Source organism: Priapulus caudatus, unplaced genomic scaffold (assembly GCF_000485595.1).
Source record: "Priapulus caudatus unplaced genomic scaffold, Priapulus_caudatus-5.0.1 Scaffold89, whole genome shotgun sequence".
Taxonomy (NCBI): Eukaryota; Metazoa; Priapulida; class Priapulimorpha; order Priapulimorphida; family Priapulidae; genus Priapulus; species Priapulus caudatus.
Genome location: NW_014577150.1, coordinates 443,924 through 464,698, shown reverse-complemented (window position 1 = coordinate 464,698; position 20,775 = coordinate 443,924). Strand labels below are relative to the sequence as shown.

At 44.6% G+C, this 20,775-nt stretch overlaps 1 protein-coding gene across 1 annotated transcript in view; it reads left to right on the top strand.

Annotated features, from left to right (window-relative positions):
- LOC106804824 (adenylate cyclase type 1-like) overlaps nucleotides 1-20,775 on the top strand; it is a 118,008-nt gene that overhangs the window by 72,028 nt on the left and 25,205 nt on the right. Inside the window, exons 6-7 of the mRNA XM_014806174.1 lie at nucleotides 2,584-2,711; nucleotides 5,838-5,996. Coding sequence (XP_014661660.1) covers nucleotides 2,584-2,711; nucleotides 5,838-5,996 — 287 coding nt within the window. The remainder of the gene's footprint in view (nucleotides 1-2,583; nucleotides 2,712-5,837; nucleotides 5,997-20,775) is intronic.

Sequence of the window (20,775 nt, the reverse complement as noted above, 5' to 3'; positions counted from 1 at the left end):
AAAAAGGGAAAAAATCGCAACAGTGCATCGTAGACATTCGAAAGTGTATAGCGATGTTTCACGTGACGTCATAGATCAGGTCACGTTTATTTGTTATGTGTTGTGGTTGGCAGAAGCGAAGCGTGCTGCTTGCCATTTACAGATGAATGACCACATGTTCTGATAGAAAGCGCTGTTAGTAGTTACGATACACGGTCGTGCTCGTGCGTAGCGTGTGCATGTATCACGTGCATGCGTGCATGTGCACGTACACGTGCGTGGCATATGTCGCGTGCGGCGTGTGCACGTACACGTGCGTGGCACGTACACGTGCGTGGCGTGCGTGTGCACGCACACAGTGCGTGCGTGAGTGCGTGTGGCACGTACACGTGCGTGCATGCGTGCGGTGCACGTACACGTGCGTGCGTGCGTGCGTGTGTGTGTGTACGTACACGTGCGTGCGTGCGTGCGTGTGTGTGTGTACGTACAACGTGCGTGCGTGCGCGTGGCGTGCGTGCGTGCGTGGCCTGTGGCGCCGCGTGTGCAGGTACACGTTCGTGCGTAACGTGTGCGCGGTGCAGGTACACGTCTGTGGCATGTGTGCGTGCGTGCGTACGTCGTGTGTGTGCAGGTACACGTGCGTGCGTGCGTGCGTGCGTGCGCGTGCACGTTACACGTGCGTGCATCGAGGTGTGCGTGCGGTGCACGTAGACGCGTGGCGTGCGTGCGTGCGTGCGCTTGTATCGAACAATATCACGCATCTGCTGCTGCAACTGCGCACGAAAACACATACACACGAGTCATACGAAACGTGTAAAAGTAACGGATCCATTTCGTTTTACGCAAATGAATGGCTTGTTGAACCAAATTAGAGAGTGCTAGTACCCTTCGAAGTGAGAAGAAGAGAAGGAAGTGGTAGGAAAAGCGCAAAGGGACGAAGTCACAGGCAGATTCAAACCAAGGGACAAGAATCTAATCGAGCCATTGAAAACGTACACAGATAGGCCGTGTATCTAGAAAACCTAAGAGTTTAATTTTAAATTTCTGTAAACTGCCTCGTATTACAATGTATGTAGTGCGCTCGAGCTCGGCCTGCGACCCGAGTCCTCGAGTCCGGAGGCTCGATCCGAGTCCGAGTCCGAGTCATTGCACCGCCGAGCCAAGACCGAGACGCGAGACGCAAGAAAAGCGGTCTCGAGGCCGCCTCCAGGCCAAGACCGGCCTCCGAGACCTTACAACACGTGACACACACCACACACACACACACACAACACACACACCACACAACGACACACACACACAGCACCAACACACAGCACACACAACACACAATCCGAACCACATACACACACACACACACACACACACACACACACACACCCACACCGCACGCACGCGTACGCGACCGCAACGCACAGCACGCTCACACTCACACACACACACACACCACACACACACACACACACACACACACACACACACACACACACACACCACACACACACACACACACGACACATCACATATATATATATATATATATAATGGTCGAAAGACCGATATAAATGCAATAATGTTAACACTTTTAACCTAGTCCTTCTTTATAGGGCGGAAGTGTTGCTCGCACTACCGGCCTTATATAGCTTTTGAAAAACTGATCATGGTGGCATAGAAAATTTATGCAATAACCGTAAATAAATGTAATAAAAATAGAATATATTATTCCTGCATCCTAATCCATCATAAAATGTGGTATGCCTAATACTACACGTAATAAAAAATGGATCCCACTCCAGTACTCAATTAGCTGAACGAAATTACGCGCGCAGAAATTGCTCATGCTGCGATCTGCTTGCTAGCCATGACTATAATCATAACCATAAATACATGTTATACACAACATATTAAACAGTATTGCATAGTGCGAAGGCAACATTAATATTTGATGTAAACAAAACTCTATGCTTCCTGAGCAAACCATGCAATAACCTTTTAGATGGCTTCCTATATATAAAACTAGAGCACTCGGAGAGCACAGCGACCTCCGCCAAGGCAGCTGAATTCTCTCAATGTGAAATTTCCTTAATTAATTAAATAATTATGGATGCGCGGATTAGTGCGAGCGTGCAGTGGGGAGGACTGTGGTTGCCCCTTAGCCTGTGTTTTAAGTCTACAGCCAGCGCACCTAGCGAAGTGAACTGAAACCGTGCATGTAACACACACGACAAACCAACACTCAATGGCACGCCGGTGAAAACATAACTCCGCCCACGCCGCTGGCGGAGGTAAAAAAACAACCTGATTGGATGAATTAGGCCATATATATAATTAAAAATATATAGATATCTAATCATGTTCGTTAACCAGTAGATGTATACTGTACGGAGTATTGGATGTGTAATATTATAAAAGTAATTAGTGTATATATATATATATATTATAATATATATATATATAACATATAACTTTCACCTTCTCATAAATGCATGAAACAGCTTCGTATTTTCGTAGATACTCCCAAGGTTCGCAGGCATCTAGTAGCCTTTAAGTTTACTTTTACACCATGGATGAGAATGAAGGTTGTTGTAATTTCATTTTACGCAGACCAACCACTGCATGAGAATTAAGATCCTCGGCGATTGCTACTACTGCGTGAGTGGACTACCAGAAGCCAGGCCTGACCACGCCAATTGCTGCGTCGAGATGGGTCTGGACATGATAGACGCCATTGCGTTAGTGTTCTTACATTGCTTATTACATATAACTTCTGCTAATATTATGATGACTGCCTGTTCCGCGACATTAACGCACGGTTCATCCTGTCTCGCGTGATTTCCTCTCTACTTTTGGCAGTCGTGAGATGTGTACACTGTTATCATGTTGATTTACACTGACAGTAGAACCACAGGCCTGAGCGTAAATTAGGGTTGAACCAGCAAGACATGGGTGCTAATTGAGGCACGGGGATACGACGGAGTACTCGGCAGATAAAATTAGGCAAGATTTATTTATCCCTTGGAGTTAGGGCCCAGGCACAATCACTTAGAACGTTTCAATATTAAAATAATGATAACTATACGCAAAATGTATTTACTGTCATAATCTTAATATTTATCTATACTCTTTGGCCTATTATTGATAACAGTGTCTCGCAATTTCACCGCACGCACGCCACTGTGCACAAACTAACAGAAAGATGGAATTCTGTGTAGAGCGCGTGCGGTAAAACTGCGCTAGAAGAGCATTTAAACGGAATTTACGTGAAATTATTAGTCGATAGATAATTCGTAAACATTGAGACTTTGGTTGTAAATACAATTTGTATTTATTTACAATTGTTTTATTATTGTAACAGTTTAAGTACCCCGTGGCCACGTGTTTTGAAAGTTAGCAGAGGCTGTAAATACCATCAGGCCGATAAGATCGAGCCTCTTATATCAGCACAAATTATCTAGCCAAGTTTTTCCATCCTAAAGCGCATCTCACACAATTTCAGGGTAGATACTACGATACTACAGATTCTAGAAATACTACATTTAAAACTTCAATGGTCGATCGATTACATTGACTAATGAAGTTAAAAACACAGATACGCAAACACGCACATAGTAACACAAGAATTTCAGCTAGGTGAATGTGTCCGTGCGGCAGCCGGCTGCCGACCGAGCGATTCACAGTGTCTACCGTTCCTTGAGGCTATGAGCAACAGCTGCCTCACTAACTTTTATGGGACAATCCCTTACTGCTGCTCCATTTAAATGTGTCGCATTAAGAGCACATAAACTACGTTTATAAACTGCAGTTGGTCCGCTCTTTCATCACATACATGAGATCTAACTAGTACGAAATTCATTTTTATCAATTGAAATGCTGAACGTGTGATCTTAAAAGCAATCACAAAAATCGTTTTGCGTGCGTTTCTCTTTAATCGACACACTTTCATCATCTGAAATATAATTCTGAATTCTTGCGCGTGAATTTAATTTGCACAGTAGTCGTTTGATTTCGTGAAAATGCACGGACGGTGATGATGTATATTCGGGTAGAAGATTCTAATTTCAGTGCAAAATTTCAATCATATCGTCATCCAGTGATTTTTACGATCCTGCTACGGCCCTATCACATGTTACGTGGTTTTATATTTTATTTTTAGATGGTATTATGCAATGGTCTTTCATTGCAGAGGCAAATCTGTTGCTATCGTTGCTATTAGATTATGAGGAACCATTATATTATATTGTATTATTCGATAAAATATTAAGGCTAAAGTTTGAGCGTCTGGCTTGCTTTTCCTCAGTCACTGAAGCATATTAACACGGGTAATGCGTATATAGCGGGTTATATATATCCGTCATCGTCATAATTAAAAATATTAGCAAAAACCGTAGCACTCCGGGCATCGGGAAATAATGTAAATATTAATTTTGATGCGTAAACTACGGTAAGAAAGTATACTAACGAAGGGTAGTCATAGCAGGAAACGCATTATTTACATCAGTTCTAATTATCTTCCGCCCCTTGCGGCACAAATGATTGCCTTCTGTGGGATATACCAGTTAGCGCTGTGTTGGCTGACACGTCTCTATGCTTTATTGACACCTGCATATGAAGCGCACGTTCGTGATTTTCCTTGAATGATAGTTGCACTACATGAACACCTATATGAAGCAGACATGGACCAATTTATGAAGGACACTTTCTGGGTTTCTGTTGAATAACTCACATAAATGTTTGACTATATATATATATATATACATGTGTGTGTCCATATATATATATATATATATAATGGTCGAAAGACCGATATAAATGCAATAATGTTAACACTTTTAACCTAGTCTCTTCTTATAGGTTCGGGAAGTGTTGCTCGCACTACTGCCTTATATAGCTTTTGGAAAAACTGATCATTGTGCATAGTAAAATTTATGCAAATAACCCTAAAATAAATGTAATAAATAATAGAATATATTTATTCCTGCATCCTAATCTCATCATAAATGTTGTATATGCCTAATACTACACGTAATAAAAAATGTATTCCCACTCCAGTACTCAATTAGCTGAACGAAATTACGCGCCAGAAATTGCTCATGCTGCGATTCTGCTTGCTAGCCATGACTATAATCATAACCATAATATTACATGTTATACACACATATTATACAGTTATTGCATAGTGGCGAAGGCAACATTAATATTTGATGTAAACAAAACTCTATGCTTCCTGAGCAAACCATGCAATAACCTTTTAGATGGCTTCTCTATATATAAAACTAGAGCACTCGGAGAGCACAGACCTCCGCCAAGGCAGCTGAATTCTCTCAATGTGAAATTTCTTCTTAATTAATTAAATAATTAATTGGATCCGGATTAGTGCGAGCGTGCAGGTGGGGGAGGACTGTGGTTGCCCCTTAGCCTGTGTTTGTAAGTCTACAGCCAGCGCACCTAGCGGAAGTGAACTGAAACGTGCATGGTAACACACACACAAATGATGGTGGTGACGGTGGTGATGGTTGTCGTCATCGTCGCTGTCGTCGCCGCCTTTGTCGTCCTCATTATCATAGTCAAGATCGATAGAATCTTCATAACTGACATCATCGGCAGTGCCAGCATCATCGTTATTACTCACATAATAGTCATCATCTTCGTCATCATCGCTCTTGTTGCAGCCTTTCGGGAAGAAAAAGTACTTTGTCCATATATATATATATATATATATATATAGAGAGAGAGAGAGAGAGAGAGAGAGAGAGAGAGAGAGAGAGATAGATAGATACGTTGGTATAGAATTTCGCTCATTTATATATACATATAGGCTGCGCGCAATATCTAAATCTCATTGCTGAATTCTCTTGCAGTTCGGTCGTGGAGGCCACGGACGTGCAACTTAACATGCGAGTAGGCATTCACACGGGCCGTGTGCTATGTGGTGTCCTCGGCCAGAAGAAGTGGCAGTATGACGTGTGGTCAAATGACGTCACGCTGGCCAATAGGATGGAAGCGGGCGGGATTCCTGGGTAAGTAAGATAGCATGGGCCTCCCTAAAGTGTTCTTCCAAGTCCGCAAATAGACTACGCCGAGCCGTCGATGAGACTGCTCAAAGAATCCCGCTTAATCCTGAACGTGTAGGGCTTGGTTTCTGACCCGATAACATAAGCTTTTTTTATTATAAAAGGTAGAGCCTACGTAATCGCTACTATACTGGGAAGATACATATTGATGCATCAACAGGTTCTCTGGGGTATATCAGAGAATTAAACCTACCAGCCTATATCTGCCCGCCTTCTTACCTAACCCATTGTTCGAAATACCAACCAAATTATATTCCAAAAAGTGTCATGACACATCCTATCGTGGAATCCCTGACATCTTGAACGTCAACACATGAAGCGCGTTTTATGGGCACGTCAAACTAAACTGTAACGAACGGAAGCTATCAGGTTAAGATATCAGGTTTTGTTACGAATTTCATGTTTGCGGCAGGTCTACCATGTTATGAACGAAACGTACTATATCTTAGATTCTTACGAATTTCGTGTCTGTGGCAGGTCTACCATGCACATGCTAAAAGCCATCACATACGAAGTCTCCAACAAGTCTCCTCTCCGCCGTGCTTTAAGCTGTTTTACATAACAAAGCCGCGTGCATGGAACTGATATTTGCAGGAATAACGGGAAGGATTGAGCTTTTAGTTCATAACTTCTTTCATCTGACTGTATGAATCAGATTATATAGTCGTCGCCCCATATCGATAGGCGCTTGAAAACGATTTGCACTTTGTGTGCACATCTTTAATGCATAAATATTGCGCTATTCATTATTTATATATTCATCCATGTAAGCGTATATAGTTATATGGATTTAAAGCACGTTTTTTTCAGTAGGATATGATGGCGTACGTTTCGATGTTTGATGCCGTACAATCTTTTCGCCAAATTTGATCCTTCATCAAACTAGTTATTGTGTTCATCAGTTTTTTTCAGTTTATAAATGCTCTCCCGGGCTAAATTGTGTGTGTACGGCCACGCGCGACCTAAACACACAATCATGTACAGAAACTCGTTTGGGTACCATATACTTATAAAGTAAAAAGCACCTGCACTTGTGTCTGCAATTTTGTTATTGATCTTGAAGTGACTCTACACTCATATCGCGTAAACAACTTCGATCATATAATGGCGCATAGATGTAGTAACAGGGATAACGACGAGGTAAAGAGTCTGATTATGATTTCGCCAGAACAATCTATCCAGAAGGTATTGGAAGGCACACATAGGGAATGTGCACGTTTCTACTTGAATCTATCTAACCTAGTATTTTCGATGATTGTTCGTCTGTTCGTCTATCCGGCTATAGGCGGTTGTCCATGGGGGCCGAGAGTATCATGGGATATGCATGCACCGTTGACTTCTAATTTTATTGGATATGCAGTACCTCAGCGGAGGCCAAAAAACAGTCATTCGTGGCTAATAGAAGCCAGATAGATAATTCGTTATAAAGTACAGAAATGTTTCTTGACCATACAAATGGTTGGGCGGATTAGGTGAAATGTGACCGCTGAGGCTGTCACTAAGACTTCCCAAAGAATGAAGTGGTTTTATACCCGTAAACATGGAATATCCAAAATGTTTCCAGAAAGTTTATTGTGCAGTAAGAAATCTTTATGAAGGTTCTAGAAATTTTCATTTTGTAATGATGAAAAGTGAGTACTAGCGATCTAATGCAATAAACTTTCTGGAAACATTTTGGATATTCCATGTTTACGGGTATAAAACCACTTCATTCTTGCCCCAGAAGGAAAGACCACCAATGTTGTATATTCAGAAGCTTTGACAACACAGGATCATAAAATCGTTCAAACTGTTTTTGTCAGAATATTGTTTACCCCTTCATATTTTGTTTCTCTGTTACGACTTTATCCTTAGAATTAAGTAAATATATGTCAGAATTGCTAAACCTTTCCCGAGAAACGCCTGCATGGTAGCTTATCTAGTCGCAGATCAAATGGGCGAATGACACCCAGATTCGATTATACGCCGGTTTTAGCTTCTGGAGTTTTCGGTCATCTGTTAATGTTTTTCTTCTGCTGCTATCACAACTGCTTATTATAAATCCTAATAATGTCATCGGCGGTACTTTTGTTTCACCGTCATTGCTGTCTGCTGCGTGACGTATCACGCTAGACTGAGCACCCCTAGTCTGCTAAAATAACCCGGTTGAATATTTTGTGTCTGTACCATAGAAATAGATAGATAACCTATCTAACCTAGAAATAGATAGATAACCTGGTTATCTATCTATTTCTATGGTCTGTACCATGCGATTTCGCAGCGTACCTAGCCCGGACTAGGATGATATACGATCAAATTTTACAATCTTTAATGGGTATAACAATTCCTTGTGCAACATGGTATTTATTGTGAATATTATATCGCATCACACGTGTATTTGAGAGTATAAGAGACGCAGCGCCACCTCTTGGCATAATACATAGATATCTGCCAAAATCGGGTAGTTCATAGAATCTGTTGTAGAAAACGTGGATAAGCACATAGCACTGAGCTGTATATAAGAACATAATACATTATATATATCATATACAGCTCAATGGCACATAGACTATGCATATATCTACTGCATATACACACGCGTACAAGTCTATGCAGACACAAAATGTGTGACTGGAATTCTATAAGGTTTCGATGTAGGACAAATAGCTGAACAATAAATATACTCCATGATAGAACCCTAATATTGTCTCAACGGGTCTCTATTGTAGCACATGCAACGTGTTGAGAGAACGTGCAGACGAGATAGCGTAAACATGTTTGTTGGCTACTATGCACTATTTCCCGGTTATATTACTTGTCCGTAGCTTACATGATCATATAACCAGCGGCTCGATGGTAAATCGCCAATGTAATTATTAGAAATGTGACAAATATTATCAGTATGTACAGAATACTGACTAAATTATTACCTTGCTAGCAGAATGTGAAGCGGTTTGGCTTCTATTCATATAGTTGCATAACCATGGGTGGGTGAACATCGAGAAATAGGCCCTACTATTGACTCTGAAACATAATGAGTTCAAGTAAGACGGAGTGCCTGCCCTACCGGACCAACGATGCTTCACGTTTGAAAAATGATCGCGACGCCGCGAGCTAAAACGTCACAACAAAATTCTACGACATTTCAATTTCAATTTCAATGAGGAATACGTAATGCAGCGATATCTGGTTATTTTTATGGCGCCCGGTACACTGTGCCCGCGACAGTAATTCTATAATGTCAACCTAGTGCGTCTCAATACATCAAACGAACGCTTCCGATTATTCTGTGGGTATATATAATAAATCTTACCCTCACTTCCTCGATTGTCTTCACCGACACCCGCGATCTTCCTCTCAAGCATACAAGCTCTCTCGCTCTCTCACACCGCTCTCTCTCTCTCTCTCTCTCTCTCTCTCTCTCTCTCTCTCTCTCCTCTCTCTTACTTCCCTCTCTGTCTCTCTGTCTCTCACCCTCCTCATTCCCTCTTTTTTCTGGTCCCCATAACTCGTTCTCTCTCCCTCACGGTTTCAATCGGCGAGACTAAAATGTATGTACAATAGTCAGTTGTTCAGCGTTTCAGCAAGATCTACAAACGTAAGTGTTGTAATTTTAATAACTTCACTAGAAATATTTAACTTACGTGAGAGATTTTAATGTACTTTTCTGCACTGCGTATAAGAAAACATATGCCCGACGATGTGCGCTAAATATATGCCCGTGACTCTAGACACACTGTGACATGTAGTGACTTGCTCTATCTTATTTTGATTTCAAAAGAGGCGACTCGCTTGGCAAACTTTCCTAGTCTTAGACCAAGACGTGTTTATATTTCAATGTAGTAAAGAGCCTCTGCTTGCTTATGTACGTCTACGTCGACTACTTTCTGCAATAACTATAAATTGAAATATCTTTATCCTGCGAGTTGGAATGAATAGGACAGAATAAGTTATCCGAATATAGAATACCTAAGCAGAGTCTTTTTCTCCACAACTATAGATCACGCCCTTCATGATTATCAAAGTTAAAACACGAAAATTCAAGAAGCCGTCATTTTTGACCATCATTTTTTAGTAGTTCGTTTTTTTCATTTTAACACTCAGTAGTTCGTACAAATCTAAAAGCTTGCACTCAACGGATAAGAACAGTGCTTCGTACCTCATATGAATCACTTACCGCAATATCTCTCGTATTTATGCTTAACCCCGCGTTCCTGAGCGCCGTCATCTGATCCGTTTACGAAACGCGAGAATCTAGGCAATTACTTACGAGAACGAACCACGGGCACTATCCCGATGATTCGACTAAACCAGGTCAAAACAATCGCTTATGGCCTGTCCAATCACCGCGCTCTACTCTGCCCATACTGGACACAGCGCTGTCTGCGGTGCAAATATCCAGCAGCAGATGTTTGTTGCTGATGACTTGCTTTTCTTCCGGCCAGAGACACAGCGACAACTTCCCACACGTGCAATCGCAGATGTTTTCGTTAAAAGTTTTCGTCAATCTCACGCGATCTGTTAGCCGCGTTCTGTAAACACGCTTCCGTCGATACGGAACATCGATATCGAACATCATGGATCCAACACCGGTCATGTTATTCCGCTATGGATATGTTGTCCGGCCACGGTTATCTCATTACGATTCAACGATACCTATCTTGTTCTGTTATTGTGTTGTCCGTACACCCATTGTCAGAGCTTTAAACATATTACGTCATTCGTGCACCCGCATAACAGCGTGAAAGCTACTAACTGTGGGGTTCAAACGCTGCGACGTTGCAATATACATGACGACGTATTACAATTTACACCACAATACACCAGTTCTATAGGAGTTATTGTGCACACAATAAATAGAGATAATATATGCAGGAACGACGTTCTTAAATTTGTTCCGTTCAATTTCCCGACCATCTTCATCGGACGCAATATACGATTATAAGCAGCAAAACTTCCGATTAAAACCCTTCAAATAAAATCGGTCTTCGAGCTGGACATAGACGTAGTTTGTCTTCCCCGTGTATGCATTCATTGGTTAATAGTCGCCCCTAGAACAAATTCAACTGAGTATTGGCAATTTATCTGGCATGTCTACGTAATTTGAATGTAAGAGCTTTTAAGACTGTCTTTAAACACCGCGTACATTGCAATTAAACTCGAATTCGTGTGTGTTTTTCCTCAGGTTTAAATCTCAAACGATGATACATAATACGCCATACGCGCCAAGTTGCTTCCTAAGAGCATTAACGAATGTATGATCACCCCATTACTCAAATACTTTTAAAAGATTAAGCCAGAAATTTTTAGCTATAAGATTTTCCTTAGCATGTACTAATATATGCATATACTACGATGAGTGACAAAGTAAACCGCTCGCAATTTGCTATCTTGTGTTTGATGATTATTGATTATGACGTTTGTTAGGTATAGGGATTCAGTGTAATCCTGTGCATTTGTTGACTTTCCACATCGTATTTCCAGTCAGGACGAAAAAGTAGCTTAGTACCAACTCCAGTCAATCACAATAGATACAACTACTCGGCCATTCTGCTTGATCCGTTTCACACAAAAAACGCTCGAACGTAAAACTCGTGTTTGGTTCGCTGTTTGATGTAACATGTGAAGTTCTTAGAGTAAAAATAAATCCATCTGCGACTAATAATTCGATTAAGATAAAAAGAAGAAAAATTATAAATTTAACATGCTATTTGATACACAGACTATAAATAAATAGATATGTATTATTCTCAAAGCTTTCTTTAGACCATGAATAAAATTACCATATGTCTAGTTCTCGATTCACGCTATTTAGTTAAGGATCTTATTTGGCCATTCGGCGGCGGAGTGGTTGGTTCAATTATCGCGCTTCCCATAACACATTTCTATAACGTCCAGGAGAGGTAATGTTTTATTAAATTACGTTAAAGATTTAGTGTGGCAAGAGACGAAACCCAAGCTGAAGTGAGCATATTCGATGGCAAGGCGGAAAGGCAGATTAATTCTATGTGATATGTTTAGTTGAATTCCGAACGAGATGTGATAAAAGGATGCCTAATTCCCCTGGCGCGTGCACACGCCAGCGCGTGCGCAGACGTGGGTGCCCACATTTGTAAATGCGAGCACCTGCTAGATTACACACCTACAAGCAAGCGAGTCCTGCTCACGCAAACCCCGTGCTCGTGTGAAGATGTGTAGAATTTCTCATGCGTGCACGAGTAAGTGAATGTGCGCATAGGTGCATTAGCGCCGCGAGCGTATGTTTGTGCGTGCGTGTGCGGGTGCGTGAGCGTGTGTGCGATGGGTGTGTATATGCGTGCGCGTGTGCGTGAGCGTGTGTGCGGTGGATGTGTATGTGCGTGTGTGTGTGTGTGTGTGTGTGTGTGTGTGTGTGTGTGTGTGTGTGTGCGCGCGCGCGTGCGCGTGCGTGTGTGTGAGAGAGAGAGTGAGAGTTCCTTTAATTGTGTCGGTGTGCGTGAACATGTGAGTGTGCGCTCGTGCATACGCGCATGCGACTGCTGCGTGCACGTGGGTATGCGCGTGCAAATGCGTGCACGTATGTATGCCCGTGTGAGTGCGTGTACCTGAGAATGTGCGTGTGACAGTTGGGTGCATGCACCTATATCTATCTGTGCACACGTGAGCGCGTGCACTTGTGAATGTGCGCACTTGCACGGCTGTGTAAGTGACATGATTGTATGTTTGGGCAGCAGACCGATAGCTTACAGCATCGACATCGCTTGCTTACGAAAGCTAATTCCGACAAACGGCTATAATGCGCCTTGCGGTCGCTAACTGAGTTGCGTCCTTACTGCGTTATATCATCAAGAACGCACAGACAGTTGTTTTGCTCTAGATGTCGCAAATAAAATGTGCTAGGTTTCATACTAGGATTACTGTTTGTAATATACGCAAGGCTTTTATTTGACTGAGACCGATTGCAATAGAGTTACACCTAACGTGCAAAGTGACGGAAATTGTTTCACTTGCTCAATGCAGCAGACATTTTACATGGTATCATAACAAGACTGCCGCATATAGCATGATACGTTTCCGTATAGAAGAACATCAAAGAAAGGTGTCCGTTTCAAATAATGGCTTAGCCGCCTGCCTCACTATACACGGCGAGGTACTGAGATCAGGTTCAGACGCGAAAATGTGCGTGAACCTTTTATCGCACAGTTGCCGTCTTGCATGTTCTCTCCATTTCCAGCCTTTGCAAAGCTAAGCGCTAATAATCGACAAACAGAAGTATAAAAAAGCCACTTAGCAACTATTACGGCTAGTGCGCGATATGCTCTATATCAGTAGACGCGATATACCGCGGATGACCGCTGAAAAGCTTGTAACAACAAGTGATAATAGCGAGAGCATCGCCAGCGATATTGTAACACCCCACTGGGCTGTGCTGCCCATTTTATGTCACCGACCATTGTAGCCATCTCTCGCCATCGGTACCTATACTCACTCATTCTCACACTTACTCGCTCGTATTATCTCTATCTCTATCACAAACTACAATGTCTACGATATTTCAGAGCAGAAATACTTGTGATACGAGTGTAATTCACAAAGACAAGCACTTCATATAATCGATAATTATTTGTCGACTCCTATACGCATGTGCTGGTATATATGCTCACGAAATCTAAACTTGTAGTGAACTGTGTAATTATTCACTGGTGTCTCCCCGTAGTAATAAGTTTTTGCGCTAATGGTATTATACTCACAAATCAGACCATCAGCACGGGGTGGGGCCCAATAATTAAATTCTTAGCGAAATACCTATACAAACGCAATATTGTAGCTTAATGCAACGAGAGAGGCTGTATGAGATTTCAAGTTATTATCGGAAACAATACATTTTGCTCTATGTGCTAGAGAGGTTTGGTTGGCTCTTCACGTGTGCATTCGTGTGGTGGCCGAAAAATGCATACGCGAAGCCTACTTATTTGCGTAATAACACTTTGCTATTATCTGCTTTGCGTGTCGTACGTGTTTCGCGAAAATCGCTTTTAAATAAAAAAAAACAATAATGATAAGCCGAGTTAACGAAATATATATTGTACCTTATAATGTACTGTCAGCGGGTGGCATTGAAATTTCGGAAAGTAACTCTGTCTGATTTATGGGAGTTTTTAGCTTGGCATGGTCGCCAATTGAAAATGATTTTTCACTACTCGATGTCTGAACATATGTCACAACGTGACCGTATAGCGTTTGACAAATGCGCTTGTGTGGAGAATTAGATGTTTAAATTTGAATATGAATTATTACTACCATTAGCTAATTACACGTGCATACATTCTCTTATTATAACCTCCAATAAATCCAATTATAATCTTCCAAAGTGTTTGACTATAGTGAGGTTGTAAGTGTAGCGTTTCTGCCTCTCGTGGTCGTCTTCATGGCGTAGTCACATAATGGTTAATCAATCGTTCGGCTGTGATTGATTACGCGTGTACCTCGCTGACAGGCTGCACATCGGCGACGGTAATGTCCGGGATCCAAGGGCCCGTTGTCAGAAACAAAATTAGTCTTAAAATTAGCATCAACATTACGTTGTTTCTGACAACGGACCCCTGAAAGGTAAAGAGCCGTTGCTGAGCGATCGCTGGTTTGCCAGGAGAGCCGCGTAAAGTCCCATATGACCGAGTAAAACGACTTGAACACTACAGCACGGCAATGTCATTGCAGCGGTATGGTAGAGGCCATACAATGAAAATGTAGACATTACCAGGGGATAATAATGACGAATTTGTCATTATTAACCTCCTGATATCATATACAACAGATACTGACAGACGTAGCGTCTCTCCCTCTTTCTCTGCCGAATCGACAATGGTAGTCATGCAGTTAACCCTGGCAGAAGTAGTCCCTATCAGGTCGACAAACGTACACAAACACATACAATCCTATACAGTTACCTGCCTCCCCCAGCGTCAGGTACGAGTATACCAAACTACCTTGATCGTAACGTGCCGGAAAAAACGGACGTGCCAGTAGCAGAGGTACGGAAGCCGCCTATAGTGCCGGCGCGGTCACGTTTTTCGCAGCCGGCGCCGTCACGTTTTTCGTAGCCGGCGACGTCACGTTCTTTCGCAGCCGGCGACGTCACGTTTTTCGTTGTCGTCGTCGTCATTTTTAGTCGACGTCGTCATCATTACTCGCCCTGACAAGGCTAAAACACAGCACCGCGAGCGAGCGAAAACACGGCGGCGGCGAGCGAGCAGAATCGGCGCGGTCACGTTTTTCGCAACCAGCGACGTCACGTTGTTCGCAGCCGGCGCTGTCGCCTGTTTCGCAACCGGCGACGTCACGTTTTTCGCACCGGGAGCGAGCGAAAACACCGCGGCGGCGGCGAGCGAGCAGAATCGGCGCGATCACGTTTTTCGCAACCAGCGACGTCACGTTTTTCGCAGCCGGCGCCGTCCCGTTTTTCATAGCCGGCGACGTCACGTTTTTCGTCGTCGACGTCGTCGTCATTTTTAGTCGACGTCGTTATCATAAAGTCGGTAAAGTCTACGACGACGATGACGTCGACAACGGCGACAAAAACGACGACAACGACGAAAAACGTGACGGCGACAAATGCGAAAAACGTGACGGCGCCGGCTACGAAAAAGACAATCGCGCCAATTCTGCTCGCTCGTCGCCGCCGCCGTGATTTCGCTCGCTCGCGGTGCTGTGTTTTAGCCTTGTCTCTTGTAAAACCACCGCCTCATATTCCACGTAATGTGTTGCTTAGAAGCATCCGAATTAACGAGGCTGTTGTTTTAACGATAGCCAGTCTGGGCACTGGAGTATGACGCATCTGGTCACAACAAGTATCAGGCACATTTTACGTTAAAGAAGCGGACACGTCTTTTATCACGTGCTTCATTTTGAGTCTGATCATGTCATATTCATCTCACATTTATTTAACGGCGGGCATACGATATTAGAAATTATTAACGATAATAATAAGAGACTGTAAAAGCACGGTCGTTTCACACACAAAAACGGAATCATTTTAACTACAAATTGCTGACCACCGAGCCAACTAAACGAACCCAGCCAAAGTCAATCGATCGTCAGTATATGAGTGGGATGCGGTTGGTCACTCATCTTAGCTATGGCGTGCAATTTACACTCTTTATAGAAAAAAGGCATGTTGTACACATGATGTTGACAAAACGCTCCAGCAGAGGTTTTTATTACTGCTGCATCTTTGTTGATATCTATGATTGCGCGATTGCACTTCGAAGATTGTCGCTCTAACAGCATCTTCTATAGGGCTTTACAGAACACTGCGCAGATAGAATGATTGTATGTGTATAGTCACTTAATCCACGTACAGTCATATCCCCTATACGTACCGTATTAGAAGGTTTCAATTTATTAACGCAGCGGGACCCTTTGACGACCCGGAGTGAATAACAACGAGAAGGCACTCGGGAAGTGCGAAACCTCCGCACACGCGATCACTACACCTGTGATATTTCTAATGGATGACGTTGACCTTGGCAAAACATCACTCAAAATAAATACTTGTCAAGGCGTGGTGGCGTGAGACGTAATTAATCATCCCCCAGTTCACACATTGTGCGGATGCTATTCCACAGCGCAATGAAATAAATATGATATGATATCCTGCGGACGAAGTGTAGCTCTATAGAGATCAGTGTTCGAATTATACTTAATGACCCTGTGACCTTGGTTCAAGGTCACTCAGAATCAATAGGGTTCCATATCGCTCCATAAGATGCATCTGTGGACAGACACACACACACACACACTCACACACACACACACACACACACACACACACACACACACACACACACACACACACACACACACACACACACACACACACACACACACACACACACACACACACACACACACACACACACACACACACACACACACACTACACACACACACAGGGATCCGGTGGCCGTTTTAACGACGCGGCAACGGCTATATTACGTCTGCCTGGACACCTCGGGCTCATCCAATCACGACCAATAAAACACGGGTATAGTAGTCCTCTGCATAAATGTATTTAGAGTACGCGTGGTGGAATGTAACTGCGCAGATGCGACTAATGCTGATGTGATATAAGGGGATATCTGTCCCGAATCCATTTCGTTAAGAACTCATGCGATCACTAACAGTGCATGTGCGCGGTTTTGTTCTTAGCGGCTAATAGACCACACCAGAACACACAACACAGCGCGGAGTCGCGGTGAAAACGCTTCAGTGCGAGTCCGGATGCGTAGGTTGATGAAACTTGGATAGTGTTTTCATACTATACGTGCCGCAGCATGGGGGAAACGCCGTAGGTTGGTGAAACAACGCTGCAATACATTCGAGCCAGAGCAGCAGCACCGTGAAACACGGATCAGGGGTACCAAGGTAAAACAGTGATGCAGTATTTTGAAAAAGGAACAGTACAATAGTAAACTAAGATGATCAGTTGTCAGTGTAGAGAGAACACCGCAGCAAAGTTGAGAAGTTAGGTCGGAACTCGGCGGTACGCACCGTCGGAGTACATACAACACCACGGCGAGTGTGCGTTTCACGTACAAGGAACAGACAAAATCGTCTGCAGCGTCTCTACCGCAGAGAGGAAGAGATGAAGAGAGAGAAGGAGAGAGAGAATCCGCAAGTTTTCTTAGGCGGATCAACTTTCAATTGCTGCATCTGCAGTACGTTGATGGAATCTGAGGCGTGGGTGCCATATAAGTAAGCGGCGTATAGAGACCGAACCCACATCATTCTATCCTATTCCAATCTCCTTCTCTATCGAACGCTATACTTCTCATCCTCATCCTTCCCTGACGGCGATGTGCGGCGATCCACCCAGGAGGTAGTCTCTCAGCGTTTTTGCGGCCTCTCTCACGACACCGCCCTTCTCATTTAACATATAATTATCCAAACGGCAGGTTTATTCCATCCTATGTGCAGCAGTGAACACTGCTGCTCGCCTCGATTCTCACGTGAACCATGCTTTAATCTCACGCGATCCATACTATCTCGACTTTTTGAATTGCGCACCCATGTACCTAAAGACAACCGTCTCCCCTGATGTAGTAATAACGGCAGTACCTAACCTCCTCCCCCTATCTCCTGATTGTACAGCGAACAGTGCCTAACCTTCCCCTCTCGCGACTGATTGTAATCAACTACAGTGGCTAACCCTTCCCCTAATCTCTGAGTTGTACACTACAGTGCCTAACCCTCCACCCCTCCTCCTCACTGATTGTAACACTTAACAACGATGTCCTAACCCTGCCGCCTCTCCCCTGATGTACAACTAACAGTGACCTACCCTCCCCCTCTCACCTGATTGTACACTACAAGTGGCCTAACCCTCCCCTCTCCCCTGATTGTACACTACAGTGCCATAAACCTCCCTCTTCGCTGAATTGTACACCTACAGTGCCTAACCTCACCCACTCTCCTGATTGTAGCACGTACAAGTGCCTAACCCTCCCCATCTCTCCTTGATTGGTACACTAGGCAGTGCCTAACCCTCCCTCCCGCTATGATTGTACACTACAGTGCCTAACCCTCCCTCTCCCCTGACTTGTACACTACAGTAGCCTAACCCTCAACCCTAATCTCTGATTGTACACTAAGTGCCTAACCCCCCTCTCTCCTGATTGTACACCGAAACAGTAGCGCTAAACCCTCACCTCTCTCTTGATTTTTGTACACTACAGTGCCTAACCTACCCCTATCTCCTGGATGTACATCCTACAGTAGGCCTAACCTCCCTTCTCCCCCTGATTGTACACTACAGTGCCTAAACGCCTCCCCTCTCTCCTGAATTGTAAACACTACAGTGCCTAACCCTTCCCCTCTCCCTGATTGTACACATACAGTGCCTAAGCCTCCCTCTCGTCCTGATTGTATACCTACAGTGCCTAACCATCCCCCTCTCGCCACGAATTGTAACAACACAAGTGCCTATAACCTCCCCAGCTCTCTCCTGATTGTACACATACAGTGAGCCTAAACCTCCCCTCATCTCCTATTGTACACATACAGTGCCCCATAAACCCTCCCCTCTACTCCTAGATTGTATACTAACAGTGCCTAACCTCCCTCTCCCCGATGATATGTAAGACACGTACATGCACTAAAACGATCACCCTCTCATCCTGATTGTACACTAACAGTGCCTAAACCTCCACCGCTCATCATTCCTGATTGTATACTACAGTGCTAACCCTCCACTGCTCTCCTGAATTGTACACTGCAAGTACCTAAACCCTGCCCCTCTATCCAATGATGCATGGGGCAAGATGCCTAAAACCCCTCCATTCATATCTCGTGCCGATTCTGCTGACACCGTGATGAATAGCTTCCACCCCACACACTCCGCCTCTGTGTCACTGCTGCACAGCCGCAGACGGAACGAAGGTGAACAGGGAAGGAAGAACGCAATTGCCATCAGTCTTCGCTCACACTCGCCACATGACGCTCGCAGACGTTGCTACCTACAACTGCGCCCGATGCGCATGCGCTGCTTTCCGCTGACGAAGTAAGCAACAACTCGAGTTTCGGCGGCAAGGCGTGTACCGCGGGGAGCGTCGGCCGGCGATGACGTCGCGTCCGCCGACGTCCGACCTCTCGCATTTCGAGTCACTTGCGATCGCAGACGTACGCAGCGTGTCGCTGACGCAAACCGCAGCGGGAGCGACGACGCGACGCTGGCCGCATCGCGGTCGTGAACGCACGTTCGAACGCACGATCGCGTCCGCCATCAGTCGACAGCGTCGGACTTGTCAGCGTCCGTCGCCGACGACATCAAAGCGTCGTCAGTCGTCGTCATCTCCCGTTCGCGCAAAACGTGCAGCGCAGCCTGGCGATCCGGCGCGACGTGCGCGCACCGAGACCGCATGACGCAGGCACGGCCGTCTGCGATCGTGGTTCCTCGGCTCGCAAGAACGCGAACGCGGCAAGCGACGCACGCGACGCTGACAGCACGATGGCGGGCGACGTCAACGGGCGACGTCAGGTTCGCGTCGACGTCCAGCGAGGGATACTACAAACATCACGCACAGGCGTACTCATGCTGCGCTGGCGAACGCACACTGCAAGTAGGCGGCCCTACTACGTGATGAAGACCGACGACGACTGCGTAACGTGAACGGTGCGTCGGCTGTCGTCGGAGCTGCGCCGCAGCACAGGCGCCCGCGACCGTCCGCTACTCTCGCCACCTGCTCGCCAGGGGGCGCCCGCGAATCCGCGAGCCGGCAGCAAGTTATACATGCCCTATTCAAATAGTACGCCACCGAAGAAGACTCCGCGAGTTTGCCTTTGCCGGTATCACGTTACGTCATGTACGATAGGGCGTCCGCGCGGGCAGCCCTCTAACGCGCAGGCGCAGCTGCGCAACCCACTGGTGTGGTTCGAGGACAGTGTACGATGACGGGCTGTGCGCGAGAGGGCGCTGGCATCGCGCGCAACAGACAGTCCGACTGTTTCGAAGAGCGTTATTGACAAGCGTGCGAGGACGGGTTGGGCAACTGTGCGCGCGGCGACAGAAGCAGAAGCATCTGGCCGTACAGAGAACAAGTGTCGTGAGTTTCATGAAGAGTGACTCGCCGAAAGAACTGAACTTCCTCTGGCATAAGCTAGAAGGACGCTCGTTACGAAGTGCATAGGCGGTGCAATGTATAGGGAGTATGTGATTATTTACTCCTGAACATATCATATATATATCTATATATATATTATATAATATATA